Source organism: Castor canadensis, chromosome 5 (genome assembly GCF_047511655.1).
Source record: "Castor canadensis chromosome 5, mCasCan1.hap1v2, whole genome shotgun sequence".
Lineage (NCBI taxonomy): Eukaryota > Metazoa > Chordata > Mammalia > Rodentia > Castoridae > Castor > Castor canadensis.
Genome location: NC_133390.1, coordinates 177,595,050 through 177,610,074, shown reverse-complemented (window position 1 = coordinate 177,610,074; position 15,025 = coordinate 177,595,050). Strand labels below are relative to the sequence as shown.

General features: G+C 43.5%; 1 protein-coding gene across 1 annotated transcript in view; it reads right to left on the bottom strand.

Annotated features, from left to right (window-relative positions):
- Positions 1–9,909: 9,909 nt before the first annotated feature.
- The window catches only part of Vapb (VAMP associated protein B and C), a 46,964-nt gene continuing 41,848 nt past the window's right edge, over positions 9,910–15,025 (bottom strand). Inside the window, exons 5-6 of the mRNA XM_020170053.2 lie at positions 13,837–14,013; positions 9,910–11,335 (exon numbers count right to left, since the gene is read on the bottom strand). Coding sequence (XP_020025642.2) covers positions 11,177–11,335; positions 13,837–14,013 — 336 coding nt within the window. The 3' untranslated portion in view covers positions 9,910–11,176. The remainder of the gene's footprint in view (positions 11,336–13,836; positions 14,014–15,025) is intronic.

Below are 15,025 nucleotides of genomic sequence, written 5' to 3'. Positions count from 1 at the left end.
TGGCTTGGAATGCTGGTGTTGCTTTCTTTCCAGTGGATGGACAGGGCCAAACCCAGACCTGTGAACCTAAGTTCACCTGTTTTCTACCAGCCAGGCTATTTGGAGAAGGGATTTGTGGACAATTGCTGCCCCTGAACACTGGGCCTCAGGTCCCTAAGGTCCATCTCAAGCTTCTCATCCTATAAAGGCCAGGGAGCCCGCATCTGAGACATCTCCATCCTTTGCGTTGGAGCCCCATCCCACAGTTTCTCACCAGTAAAATGATTGAACCCTTACAGTTCCTGGAGCCATCCAGCCCGTCCTATTACAGAAAGACCATAACTTGTAGAGGATTCAAAAGGAATGAGTGACGTACTAAAGACGAATAGCTTTAACCCACCCTCAAAAAGAACTGGTCTTTTTCCTTGCTGTGGTATTTATTTCCTAGGGGTTATTAGTCCTTCATTTGATACTTTTTAAATCCCTAAGTGGAGGAGGAATAACCAAATGCAGGTAGTCACTTCCATTAAAATGGACTGCACTATGTGCAGTTACTGAGCTGGTGCTCAGTACCCCATGGGAAGTGCTCTGCTCTGTGCCTCAGAAGGAAGACTTTCAGACCGTCTGTTGAGCTGGGAGACAGACATAGGCTTTTACCTCTACCTCCTTCAGAAGCCCCAATAAATTATGGGAAAAGAATAAAAAGGCAGAGAATCACATGTCTACACAGAAAAGGAGAACACAGCCCATAAAATGTTAGCCAGACTCTGGAACCTGGAAATTGGATGGACGCCATCACTGACAGCAAACTGTGGAAAACAAAGGGTTGGAGGTGAGTCTGCTCATGCCATAGGCCTCCCGAAGGCTTGGGAATTTTCCAGGTACCTCAGAAGACAGAAGAGCAGTGGGGAGGGTCTTTGCAATATTTCACAGTACTGTAAGAGTAACTGTACTCACCCCCACCAAAATCCATTCCTTTACCCTGGTAACGAACAAAAAGTTAAGCCAGGGATCTTTGAATTTAGTGACAGCCCAGGGCAAGGTTTCATGCCAAAAATATAGGTAGTAAATGAAACTCTACATATTAAATGGTGACCATGCACAGCCTCCTTCTCCACTTGGCTCCCCTAGGATATGTGGTCAAGTACGTCAGATTTTAACCCTTTAAGAATCAACATGGGGGTGTTTGTGGCACAGTGGCAGACCACATGGAGGGCCTGGGTTTGATCCTTAGCACCATAAAAAATGAAACAGCAACCAAGAAACCACACTATTTTCTATCTCCTTGCACAAAACAAGCACAAACAACTTAAAACAATAAAGTACGATGGGGCTGGGGCACAGCTGAAGTGGTAGAGCAAGTATGAAGCCTTAGTTCAATACCCAGTACTGTTAAAAAAAAAAAAAAAGAACTACACTGTCTTCAGTGGGGGGGAAAGATATACATCTAATAAGGGCAGGCTGCTATTGACAATAATAACTGGAAAAGAAAGAACTCTTAAAAATCATAAATATGCTAGCTGAAAAGTGGAAATTAAGGTTGAAAATTTTTCTTAGACATATAAAAGGATCAGATTTGGATGACATCAGATTTCCTAGGAGCAACACTCGAAGGTGGAAATCAGGGTTAGAATGTTTCAAAATCCTCACGGTAATTTTCAACTGTGTCTTTTATACCCAGCACAACTAGCTAACCAAGGGTGAGGGCAGAATGGGGCACTTGCACAAACTTAAGCTCCTCAGAAAACTATGCCCCACATACTCCTTTCTTGGAAACCTGGTAAAGGATGTGCTTCCTCAAAATGAGGTAATAAGAGGAAACTACAGATCCAAAAAGAGGGGATTCAACCCAAAAGAGAGCAAAAGATACGCTGACAATAACTGTGAGTAAAGTGTGCAGAGGGCCTAGACAGCAGTCAGTCCAAAGAACAAAACAGAGGATTTCTTTGAGAAGACAAAAATTAATGATTAGTTGATGATAAAAATCATCAGTTGCCTGGTGTGTGTGATGACTGATACTGTCAGGGTTTGGTGCTGAATTTATTATACAGAGGAAACTAAGCAGACAAGACACTAAGATTTGGTAACTCCAAGAAAAACAAAGGGCTATGCATAAAAGGTAAATAAAACACTTGTTCAATGTGTAGCTGTAATATTTTAGTCTTAATTATGCAAAAGGTACAAATATAGCCAAGAATTACAACATAACTCTGAGGAGGAGGAAAAAGGAAATTTGTGGGCTGGTGCAGTGGCTCAAGTGGTTAAAGAGCGCCTGCCCAGCAAGCACAAGGTCCAGAGTTCAAATCCCAGTGCCACATACACAAAAAAAGGAAATCTGTGGCTGGGATAGGGTTTGAGAGCAAGGTTAGTAATTCCTTGTCTTTCATAGGAGGAAACAAGTAGAGAACATCTAGAAGTGAAAACCCAAGAATATAACACATTTGGAAATGTAAAGAACACTAACAACCAGAGATAAAATGCTAACATGGCTGCCTCTGGGAGGGGAGCCCAGCACAATGCAGGCTGATTGTCATTATGGGCCTATCAGAAATATTTGGCTTTTTATATTAGGTGTGAAAGATGCTTTGGTTACAGTGTATCTCACCACAAAACCTAAAACCTCCCCTTGAATGGCTTCCAATGCAGTCAGGTGCAGACTTGGGGAAAGAGGTCTCATGAGCTCAGGGAGGTGGGTCAGCTGCTGTGGTTGCACAGCAGTAGTCTGCATTTCTGAGCTAAGGGGAAGCACAGGAGCAGGACAGAGAGGGACACAGTGTCCTGGCCTTTGGCCACCAGGCCTTCCTCACTCACTGAGTGGGTGAATATTAGTGGATGTTTTATCATTACTAATGGGAAATTTTTTCAGTCATGTGGAGCCATTCTTAGGACTGTGGAGAGAGGGTTAAAACATGACAGTGGGCTGAGGCTTGGCTTTGAACAGTCTCCTGCCTTCCTACACCCTTTCTTAACATTTTTGAAGTAGCATAAAGGTACGTTTTCCAAAAAGTCTGTAACACTAATTTTGTCTCTCCAAATTTTTACTCTTTCTTTTCTTCTTTGAAGTGATTTTAGTGGTCAAACATTGCCAAGAAAACTGAAACAAAGACCTACTTGAAAACACAAAGCCTGGACTCTAAGTGCGAGTTTGGAGGGTGTTTTCAGTGTCTGATGGGGGATGTCACTCCCATTACGGGACCTGGCAGATTCTCAGGCAGCAGTCTGTTTCTTAATGCACTAACAAAAGATAATAGCAAAGTAGTGTGACTGCTTCTTCAGTCATTCCTTTTGTTGTGGTTTAGAAAGCCCTTCTACCTTGCAGTTTAGACTTTGATGCTATAAAGACCACCATTTCTCAGGCCTTCTCCCAGAAACTCCTGTGGCCTGGAATGCTGAAATTTGCCTCATCTGTAACCTTTGTGAACACCATAGTCACATAGTGTAGTCCTGAGGTTATGGGTTAGAGACCCTGAATCAGAGCACTAGCAGCTGGTCCCCAAGGGCATTTTCCCCAACCAATCCCTTTCTATACCCTTCCCTGCAACTCGCTTTCCTATGAGTACAATAATGTGGAGTCCTAACTCGGCACCTATTCTCTCTGCTGCTCTGTGACGGCCCTGTGGGCCAGGCCTTTCTCCCCTGTGACCTAATGTCACTGAAGTCTTCATGGGCTTTCAAATACCTTTACTCACATGAACAGCTGCTCAACCTTATGTAAAGAAATGCACACTAAAACCAAGACACCTGTACCCTTTCCAGATAAGCAAAGATAAAAAGTTAACTGATGCAGTGGAGCTGGCAAAGGAGCGAGGAAGTAGCTTGGAGACAAGTAATGGTGGTTCTCTGGGAGGCAGTAGGGAAGCCATCTACCAAAAATCAACACACAGCCAGCCCTTGACTCAGCTATTTCTTTTCTAGAAATTGGTCCCATGGTATTTGTACTAATTTGTAGTGGGTATCTGCTGTGCTGTTTGAGGAGCAAGACCAGAAACAACTTAAAGGCATCTAGGCTGGTTAAGTGAGTTATGGGTTCGCCCTACATATACAAACTACAGAGCCGGCAAGAAGAATGGCAGCGGTGCCACGGACGTGAAATGTATCCAAGATGTATGTCAAAGTCAGAAAGGCCACGTGTATGGGAGGTCAGACAGCACACTGCTGCTTGTGATTAGGAAAACAGGGCTGGTTACACACAGATACACATGTCAAAAAGCAACAGAAAATTCAGGCTGTCTCTGGAGAAAAGAAGTGGGTTTGGGGTTGGAAGAGAACTGATTTGATACTGGGTATGCTGTAGTCTCATATCAAGTCTTTCCACCTACCAGTGTTACTATTTCAAAGGAAGTTAAAATAGTTTTATGTTTTCACAAGGTAACATGGAGAGATGGAGACCTGTCAGCCATTAATGAAAGAAGTCAGCTCACATTTCAGAGTTGATGCCTCTCCAACAGGAAAACACTGGAATGCAGTGTTTAAGCTCTGGGCAGAAGTTTCATCAGTAAAAAGGGGACGCTTACCTAAATCATCTCTTAAATCTATTTTCTGGTGCAAAATATCTATGGTTTTGTTTAATCCGATTTCATGTTCCTAAGAAGCTGTAAGAGTGGAGCAATGGGCTCTTAGCACATTCTCCAAAGCATATCCGAATGCTCCTGAACCATCAATTCAAAATCATTTTACACTGAAGCAGCCTTTAAATATATTCAGAGCACAGAATTTATTGAATATAATACAGAGACAGCGCGTACAAAAGTTTCTGTTGTGGCCGGGCGGATTTCATCAGGCTGAGACGGAACATGTGAGAACATGCTGTGAACAGCTCATTCGATCTGGACACAGCAGAAATACATCTCCTTCCCTCAGGGAAACGTAAAGCTGGCCATAAAACCATGGATTTATTACATATCACGTAACCCAAATGCATGATGACAGTCCTTTCCTGCACCGTCTTTGTAAATGAGTTCCATGTCAAAACAGGAAATACAACTTAAATCCATAAAAGAAAAATTGTGAAAATGAAAGCATTCTAAGACATCTCTTAAAATACTCAATTCCTAAAATGTTAACACACACTGAAGTCAGAATAAATATACACATCACGAACTACAGAGGTCTCTTTTCAAGGTGAGGAGAAAGATGTGGGGCAGCATGCAATACTGACACTGTTTCTTTGTACTCAAACAAGGAAAGAGGTGGTGAAGGGAATATTTAGACAATTTTGAGTTTCTTATAGGAAGTTCCAAATGGCAGTTTATAAAATTGTCTTTAAAAAAAAAAAAAAGGAAGAATGAAATGCTGGCAGCCGAAATGAGAACCAAGTGTATTTTGCACTTTTCTATGTATGAGCTTGAGTCCACCTACTTAGGCTGCTTCCAAATGAAAACACAAAACACAGTCACTCGCACTGAGTAACTTCTCAGCACCTCATGCAGTGTCTGCCATATAGAAAGTCCTTACTAAACGTTTGCTGAAGAAGTGAATCATGAAAGGCAAAAAGCAGTTTGTACACATGGTCTCAGTATCACAGACAATAAATTCTGACCTTTGAATCCACGGAAAAGATTCAGTGGAAAAAAATTTTAACGAATGCTTCACTGGAGCTGAATTTAGTTTATTTCTAAAAAATAAAAGATGAGAATGCAGGCAGCCCGTTCGAAAAAAACAAAAAAAGAACGTGGTCTTTTTGTGTCACAACGAAAGCCAGAGTCGATGGTGTAACATGCACACTAATTTACTACCTTCCTAGGTCATAAAGGCTGTGCATTCTCATTAGCACTGAGCCTTAATGAGACTGTGTGAAGAGGTCTGATTTGTCTCCCTTAGTTGGTGTTTTCTGAAGGGAGGCAGAAAGTAATAAGCAACCTGTTTTATTTCAGCCAGATGTGGCTTTGGGTATGAGGAAAGGAGATTCTGGCTGCAGCTCTAACTGCAGAGACCCCAGCCAAGCTCGTGGGAGAGCAGGACAAGGTGAGGACATCCCGTTCTGCACCCACATCCATTAGCCGAAGGATTAAGTCCACATCAGCCTGTGGGGTAATAAAGCAACTGTAATAAGGCATTGTTACAGGATCAGTGTTTGCTGGTTTAGACACAGACCTCTGCATTTATCTGGCAGCAGCAAATGATGCTCCCATCGCACTGTTTGACTCAACTGACATCTTTTAGTCAGAGCCAGCCATATTGTGGCAACAGTCCAAGGTATCATAAGTGCAAATATTTATGACAGGTTGGACAATAGCTACATTTTTGTTGCTAGCTTTTTCTTCCTTTTCTATGGGTTGGATGCAGATATTTTTCTAATGAATTAATCCATTACATAAAAAAAAAAAGGCTTAAGTTAATTACCTTCATCTAGACAAATCTCTCATCCGCCTCCACTAGTTTTGCTTCTCACTACAATACACAGCTGTTTGCCTGTGTTTGTATCTTTTAGATTTTTCAAAATGCCTCTGTAATGGAAATAAACTAAGATAAAACTTTTATTTTTTTCAGTGCTACAGATATAGCTACAACCGCATCGGGGAAGTCTGGGTTGCTCAGTAAGGGGTGGGCGACCTCCTGGCCCCCAACTAATGTTCTTGGCAGCTGAACCGCGCTATGTGTGCCAAGCGTGTGGCTAATGGGATTCAGAGGCTGGGTAGGAGGGCATGAGCCTCACTGCTATCCCCTTACCATTCCCAAACTCGCTTCTTGCCTGGTGCTTATCACTGTCTTCTATCACGTGTTCCCTTCACTGCGTTTCTTGACTTGTGTGTTTTCAAACCTCCGCAGGCCTCTTCCACAATACCAACATTAATGAACTGCTCTTACTCACATTTAATTTATGAGTCATAAATTAAACGCCTCTACAGAAAGCGTTCCCAACACCACCCTGGTGAGACCCATTGCTAATTTTCTTTCTAAAGCCCCCAAATTAATTTCCCAGATGTGTGGGGCAGAGAGATTCAGGCAGTGAGAAAATGGAGATGGCACATTTCTTTGCTGTCTGCGTCATATTCTGTTCCCAACAGAAAAAGCAAAGGTATCAGAACTGGACTCCTCCTTTAGCTTGGGGTGTGGAGGCAGACACCCAAACCTGCACCTCAGAGCAGTTGAGGTTAGCCAGTTTGTCCACTTGGTTCCCTCCAGCAATTTTCAGAGCCTGCAGACCTTCTCAGGGACCAACTCAGTCCTAGGCTTAACTTCCTGGGGCTCCATCTCTCCATGTGCAAGACAGAGCCCTTCCAGCTGTGGCGAGGACTGAGCTCCGTGAGCACATGAACTGGACACCCTCTGGCACAGGCAGGGTGGCGTTGACAAAGCAACGTTCTTTGAAAGGTTCCTATCGTGGCAGCTGTCTGTAGAAGGAAAAAGCCTTCTCTAAAATCCAATCAGGCCAGGGCACCCGGAGGGAGCTGACTGGCTGTGATCTCAGCACTGCCCTTTGTGCTCCCCAAGAGTGATGTTTGGCCTCACCGCACTGTGTGTTGGGCACTGGCCCATCCATCTATACTTTACAGGGGACACTCTAAACACAATTCTATTTCCCCTCAGCTTTGAAAACATTCATTCCCAGCAACAGCAAACAAAGCCCAAAGCGTTATCTATCTCTCCCTGGAGAGGTGCTTTTTGATCAACAGGAGGCAGGGATGCCACTACCAGTAGGGGGAGCACTGGACTCTGACAAAGTTTGGGGGATAAAATGTTCAGTTGTGCAAGGTGACTTATCACTTAATATTTTTCTTTTAAACCAAGGATTTAAAAAACTAAAAAACTGTAACTGGAAATTTGTACTTTAAGAAACTTATTTTAAGAAAGAGTTGCAAATGACAAATGGCACTATATTTTGGCATGGACTGAGTTTGCAAATACAAAGATTTGTGTGCAAAAAAAAAAAAATCCAGGCACCATTTGAAAACGTTCAAGCTACTTATACATGGTACATATGCTACACACATACACACACCCCCACACACACACAGAGCTTGTTTTCAAATTCATTTGAAGGGATATTTAGGTCTGAGCTCTCATTGCATTCAGTTATATCTGACTTAACACAGCCTGCAAGCTGGGCACTGATATCTTTCGATAGCAATTCTGCTCCTAGGATTTGTTTGAAAGCATTTAGGTTTTCACGGATCACTGGAGGTTCTTCATTTTTCCCCCTTCTGTGTTATGTAGGTATAAGCCGTCTCTCTAAGCATAAACTGTCCACTGGTAAAAATCAATTTTGATTTTATCAGTATTTATTACTGCTGGTGCCAGCAGTTTAAGACTAGAGAGGGAACTCATGCAAACTAGGAGGAGAAAAAAATTAAAGACTGGTCCTCACACCTATAAATAATATTACCTGCTGTCTTTAAGAGGTATTTTGTATTTTTCCAAGCTTCAATTATCAATTCAAAATTCAATCAATAATAATTTATAGGACTCAGCTACTGCTTCCACCTCTGTGAGCACCAAGTCTGGCATTTCTAAAGCCAGGACTCCCAGCTGCAGTGATGTAGGCCAGTAATCCAGGGAGGCTGGCCTGGGCTGCCTCCTGACCAGAACTCCACTGCGCTTCGTCTTTCCCAATTATTCAACTCTTTTCGTCTCCGGGCAGAGAAGATTGTTGTGACAGGACCCCACAGTCACCTCTTGCCCTACTGTTTTTCCTTTGGCATTCAAGACACTCGAAATGTGCATGTCACCAGGTTCTCAGGGTTTGTGGCTCTTAAAACAGCCCCTGAACATGAGCAGTATTTGCTCTTCTGGCACTTTCTTTACCGACTTGGAGAAGAGCTCACCTTTCCAGCACTACCCTGTCACTTTCCCTGCAGTTCTTCTTCTTCCTTTTAATCAGCAAGTCTCAACCTCTATTCCTACAACATGTCCAAAGACTGGCTAGAAGGAAGAGACAACTTTACATCTTAATATTTGATTTTTTTTCCTGTTGCATCAAAAATGACTGCATCCTCCACTGGGTGACCACAACACACAAAATCACCCTCCAAGATTCAGACCACCACAGCCTTTCAGGTGCTCAAGCCCACCAGCTGGCTGTTATTGTGAAGTTTTCTCAGAACACCTGGCCACATCCTGAAAGAACAATGCTTGGAGATCCCCACTCTGGCATCACTGGGGTGCACTACACCCAAGTCCTATTGGAGGACCTTGGAATCACTTTCCTCTTGAGTCCACATGGAAACTGGAAGCTACAAAAGACCAGTTTGCTACAGTACCTTCAATTAGCAAATTTTTGTTCACTTACAGAAAACTAGGGGGGAGAAGGCATATGACGCCCAGGCTAGTGTCTTCACTCCCTCTCCTAAGCACCTGAGGCCACACAGAAAAGATCCTGAAGACTAAATAATAATGGGGCAGCCTTCCCCATGTGCATGCTCCCTGCAATCTGAGCAATTGGTGCTTGATGAGAACCAGGTCTGCTTGACATTTCTTGTGAGCACCTGGGGTTTACAGTAAACTTCCTTTCACAAAGACAGGAGGCTACCTACTCAGACCAACCAGACTCCCACTTCACCATCTCAAGGTGCCAGCTAACCATCGCTTGGGAGCAATGTGGCTCTAGTGTATGGCATTGAAGAACGGTCTTCTTTTCCATGAGCTGTGCACTCAAACCCAGGCATATGCTAGACCCAACAGCAGTCACTAGTCTCTGTGGTGTGGCTCCCTGACTGGAGAGGAGACTGCTTTTCACCAAAGACCAAGGCAGTGAAAGGGCAGGGGCAACAGGAACTGGAATTTCAACACTTTTATTTTTCATATTATCAGTTAAAGCCAACCCCCTCAATTTTGTGTGTGTGTGAGTGCGCACGTATGTGTGTATTCAAAATCATTAAACACGTATTTCTCATTGATGGAGCTCATTTTAAAATCAGCCTTCCAATGGCAAACAAATGATGATAAAATAATAACTCCACACACACAGCAAATGTGACAAAATGACAAAAGAACTCTTAATTTGGGGCTTTATTTTAATTTTTTCTTTTAAGATGCTGCTACATAGCTGAACAGAATTGGATTGGTCTTTTACGGCATAAAATTAATTCAGTCAGACTGTCCATTACCAGTAGATGGATTAGCTGAGAAGCCCTCCAATCCTGCCCTGCCCATGCCTTCACACTCTGTAACCCGACTCATTAGTCCTGACTCCAACCTAGGGCTCACAGGAGGTCAGGACAGATCTGCGCCTGTGTGCTGGAAGTATTAGTGGTGGCTGAGAGTAGTGAAAGAACAATCTAGAAAACTGGCTACTCTTCTCCATTAAAATGGGTAACCCAGAATTGACTGTTACTACTAAGAATTTCCCTCCCTACAACAGTTGTTACTGACTGATACAGAAAGGCAGCTGTTCTCTGACATTCAGGTAAATTCTCCCCACACCCAGAACCTCAGGACACGGGGGGAGCCGCAGTGCCCAGCAGCAGTGCCAGTCCTGCTCACTGGTATTCTGTAACACAGGTGACTTTTAGGCTGCATTAACTGTACTCTTGTGACAATAAGAACACATGAGATGAAACACATTAAATAAGTTAAATATGCATTACACATCTCTGATAACAGTTTGGCTTCACTACATGAACCAACAGTACTTTAGCTTGGTCCCTTTAAGAGAACAAAGCACTGACTTGTATTCCAAGTGGTTGGGTCAGATGACATGTGCCTCTTTCTCACAACCGCTGAGCACACCAATGCTGCCACAGTGCAAGGCTTTGCGGCTTCAGCCACTCAGCATCAGTCCCAAAGAATCGAAGGCTTGGACAGAACTCCAGATATGGGAAGGCCACCTGAGCAGAGTGGGCATGGGGTTACCATGGAGGCAGCTGCCTGCCCCAGCACGCTGGGCTCACGTTCCCACGGGCCAGCACCTATAGGCGAGGAAGAGTGTCTTGCTTTGAGAAGTAATGCAGCGACATGTACCAAAGCCTATCAAGTTACAACGAGTTACATATGCCGCTGTGGCACCAATCATGGATTCCCTCATTCTTAGCAGAGCTCAGTCTTTTCCCCGATCACTCACTATACATTTTTAACTCTCTAAAAGATTGTTTTATTTGTGTGTGCATTTGTGTGTGTGTGCGTGGGGAGGAGTAATTTAAAGGCAAGACCTGTGAGATGTCATCATACATTAATTTCTTTTTACACATGGTTATGATAAATTTAAATCCCATGATATGTGGATTCATCAATCCGATTTGCCATCCTTTGCATGCTGCCTCTACAAGGCAATCTTCCCTATAATAACACCAACGATAAAGAATAAAACCACCAGAGCCAATAACCGGGTGCTGAGGCCTTCCTCCTTCCCGGTCGCAGCCAGTGCTGCAATGGGGCTGTTGCTCTGCAAGGTCTTCCTCATCCGCAGCCCATCTTCTTCCTGTGGAGCAAATGCACATTTCAAAAACAACCCAAGGTACAGCCAGCATGCTCCCATGCACTCTCTAAATGGAGTCACTGTAAATGTAGCACTAACACCTACAGAGAGGAAGAGGCTGCTGAAGGCCAATGGGAAGTGCTGCGGGGGGTGGGGGGGGGGGGGCCACCCTTCCTCCCATCTGTCCTACCCAGTGTGGCTAGCTACCTCTCTACAACACACATCTGAGCAGAGCACTTCTTGATTCCTGTGATTTACAAAGAAAGGGTCTTCAGAAGGTTGACCAGCCCTTCACATCCCTGGCCCCATCCACCTTTCTGATTATGTCCTCAGCTGCTTCTCTCCTGCTGCCTCCCAAGTCAAGTCATTACTGATTTCTGAAGGGCCTTCCCAAGGCACATATGTGTAAAACACAAGAAACTACAGAGAGGGGACCTATAAGCTTTCACATGCAGAGTTCTATCCATAGCTGGTGCTTGATGACTCACATGTAGTCTGCTGGATCAAATGGTATTTGAAATATGAAATGTGACAGACCTGTACATACCCATCACAAATATTTTCTACTTAATGCATGGCTTTCTCCCTAAAGCAGCAACATTCTCTTTGATATACATGGAGATACTTGAGCAGCACTGCTCAACCACATAGATGAGCAAGAAATAAAACTTCTTTCTTCCTTCACTTCTCCTGCCACTGCCACTACTGCCTTATGCTGCCTGGAGGACCTGCAGGGTATTTTGCAAATCCACAATGCCATTTACTCTGTCCTCTAGGCCACACCTACTTTCCTGCACAGGGGCAGTAGGAAAGCCTTTTGGTTCCACCCCAACTCTTCTCTGCATCCAGACCCCTTGCTAATTACTCCATCTGCTCATCCCCACTCTCAACACCAGCAGCATTTTCTGTTCTTTTCCCTCATTTCTCTCCTATCTAGTGGATGCCTAGGCACTCCTGCAGGCAGGAACCACGAGTCCATGGAGGGGACTCTGCAAGAGATCTGCTGATGACACCAGTTGCAATCCTTTGTGTCCCTGTCTCTCCCTATGACTCATCAACAGGGAGTTCCTCAGGGGCCGGGGCTGCTCACGCCTGAGCCCACAGTGCTGAGCCCACAGCATACTGTCACTAAATTTGTGGGCCAAATGAAGGAATGAACCAACACAAAACAAAAAATCAGTCTTTTTCAGAAGAAAGTGTCTTCTAATGTCAAGATGGGTCTGATAATATTTTAAAGATATTTTATTCATGGAGTATGCCAGTATCACAGCTCAGTGATGAATGACTGGCATTGTTTGATTAACTTCAAAAAAACATGGGCACAGCAAAATATAGCATGTACTTTACTGGGTTTATATAGAACTACTCTTACCTATTTATCATTTTAAAATGGCACAAAACTCTATTTCTGACAAGAAACAGACTCAAAGACAAGCTTTTGGCAAATCTTAGACTTTCAGCCAAAAAAAAATCTAAGCGTCAGTTTTATAATTCAGTCCATACTAAAAGAAGATACCAGAGGAGGCAAATCAAGATCACTGCAAAGGAAGATGACAAGGCCACTTCCAAACCCTGTCATTGTTGGAATGGAAGAGAAGGAAAAGTCAATTTAAATGAATGTATTGTGTGGACATGGTGCTATGACAGGTAAAGAGCAGAAATCTATCACATGTTTGGGTGGCATGGTCAAGACTAACAACAAATAAGCCACAAAATGTAAGCTGCATCAAAAGTTCTCATGATCAGATTCTCAGAAATGATCTCTTTAAGAGAAAATACTTTGAAAGCCAGAAGGGGCCATAAAGGCGTTCAGCAAACACAGGCCTGAGAAATGCTGTAACTAGAAGGCTGAGAGCCAGTTCCAACTGTGAGAACTAGAGTCCTTTCCACACCACAGGCCTCCAAGCCAAAGAGGTGTCTGCCTCCTTCCTCTCCCAGCACAGCCTGCCCCATGTACCCAGGACAGCTGCTCTGTCCTGAGCCAAAGACTCAGTCTCTCTTCTGTGCCTCACCCCTGCTACTGGGACAGCCTCACATTTCCGATCTCACCATTACATAAGCAGCTTTATAAGTCACTACTGCCCAAAAGTCAGAATTCTGAGCACAAGTCAGTCTATAGTGTCTTAAAGAGATTTCTACCCTAGGGAATGGACTTACTGGGGTATTAAAATGCATGAATGGTTCCACTCTTTACTAAAATAACCACTGCTGCTTTTCAACTTACATGAATAGTGATGGGAATTTTTTGTCTTTGAGCAGACAAGACTTCAAATAGTTGAGAAATTTTAACCCAAGGAATGGCAGTTGTTAATTTGGGAGCATAAGGGCCTTTTGAGAGCCAGTGAAAGCTACTAAAACTTTTCCCTGGATGTGTGTACGTAAATAATCAAATACTAAACAAAAACAAAAAACCCCTACAAATTCAGGAGTTCACTAACTTTTCCACCCAAGATCCTCACAAAGACAGTCCTATTGTTTGTAGATGGGAGATAAAGTCACAGTACCTTGAACTGTTTGTTCTCTTCCCGCAGCCTCTGGACTTCACCTTGCAGCCTCTTACATTCTTCCATCACTTTCTTGACTTCAGTGTCATCCAAAGACGAAGTCAGAGATTTAGACACCGATGGTGTTTCTGTCTTTGATGCACTTGTGGATATAATTTTATTTATTTCTACATCATGCTGTTCAGAAATAAATGGAAATCCAAGTGTCACCAACTATGTAAGAAAGGATTTTTTTCTGCAAAATAAAGTAGCTCTCAGCACACACCACATGTGGTAGCATCTCTTCCACACTGTAAAATGTCACATTTATTTTAAAAATGGATCACTCTATCTAGTACCTTGATAATCTAAAGCAACTAGGCCCTAGAAATTATGAATAAGGGCAAATAATGAAGTTGGGCTGAGGCTAATACTTCAAAGAAAGAGAAAAACGGCTGTACATATAGTAGTATCAAATTCCTGCCATGCAAAAATTAGCACACCATAATTGTGCAAGCTCAGGAATTATCAGCCACAAGCTACTGTCACCATGAAGATCTGAGCATACCATGACGGTCTGGGTTGGAGTGGGAGGCCAGGGAAAGCACTACATGGGTGTGCTCTATTTCACCAACTCATAACTGGGAAGCTAAGATGAGGGAGGAAGAAGTTCAGAGCCTGCAATGCTTCAGTTGTGGGGAGGTCACACACTCCCCATTTCCCTGTCAGGACTATGCCATGGCAGAGAAGTGCTCAGGTGCTGGGGAGAAGTAACTAGGGATGGCTGCCTGGGGGTTCGGGGCAGCATTGTGAAAACCAGGCATCTAGCTCTGGCCTTCACTTCCCATGGAAGGGGGATCACTGGGAGGGTAGGCCCAGGCTACCCAGTCAACCTATCACAGGAAGTAAGATAGGAATTCAGGTCTCCCAGTTTCCAAACTGATTTTCCCATGACAGAATGTAGTCTTTTTCATTCAAAAAATTAGGGTAATAGTGGTCAATTATAGAGCACACAAAACTACTACAAATCATAATGACCATAGGTCATTATGGGTCACGGGAACAAATGCTTCAGGGCATTTATACTGCCAACTCCAGCTACTAATGGCAGAGTAGATTCAAATTCTGCATGGCTTTTCAATTTGTTGTGCTTTTAAAAGAATCTAAAATTTTTTTGACTAGGTTGAAGGGAGGTCGAAATTAGCATTTT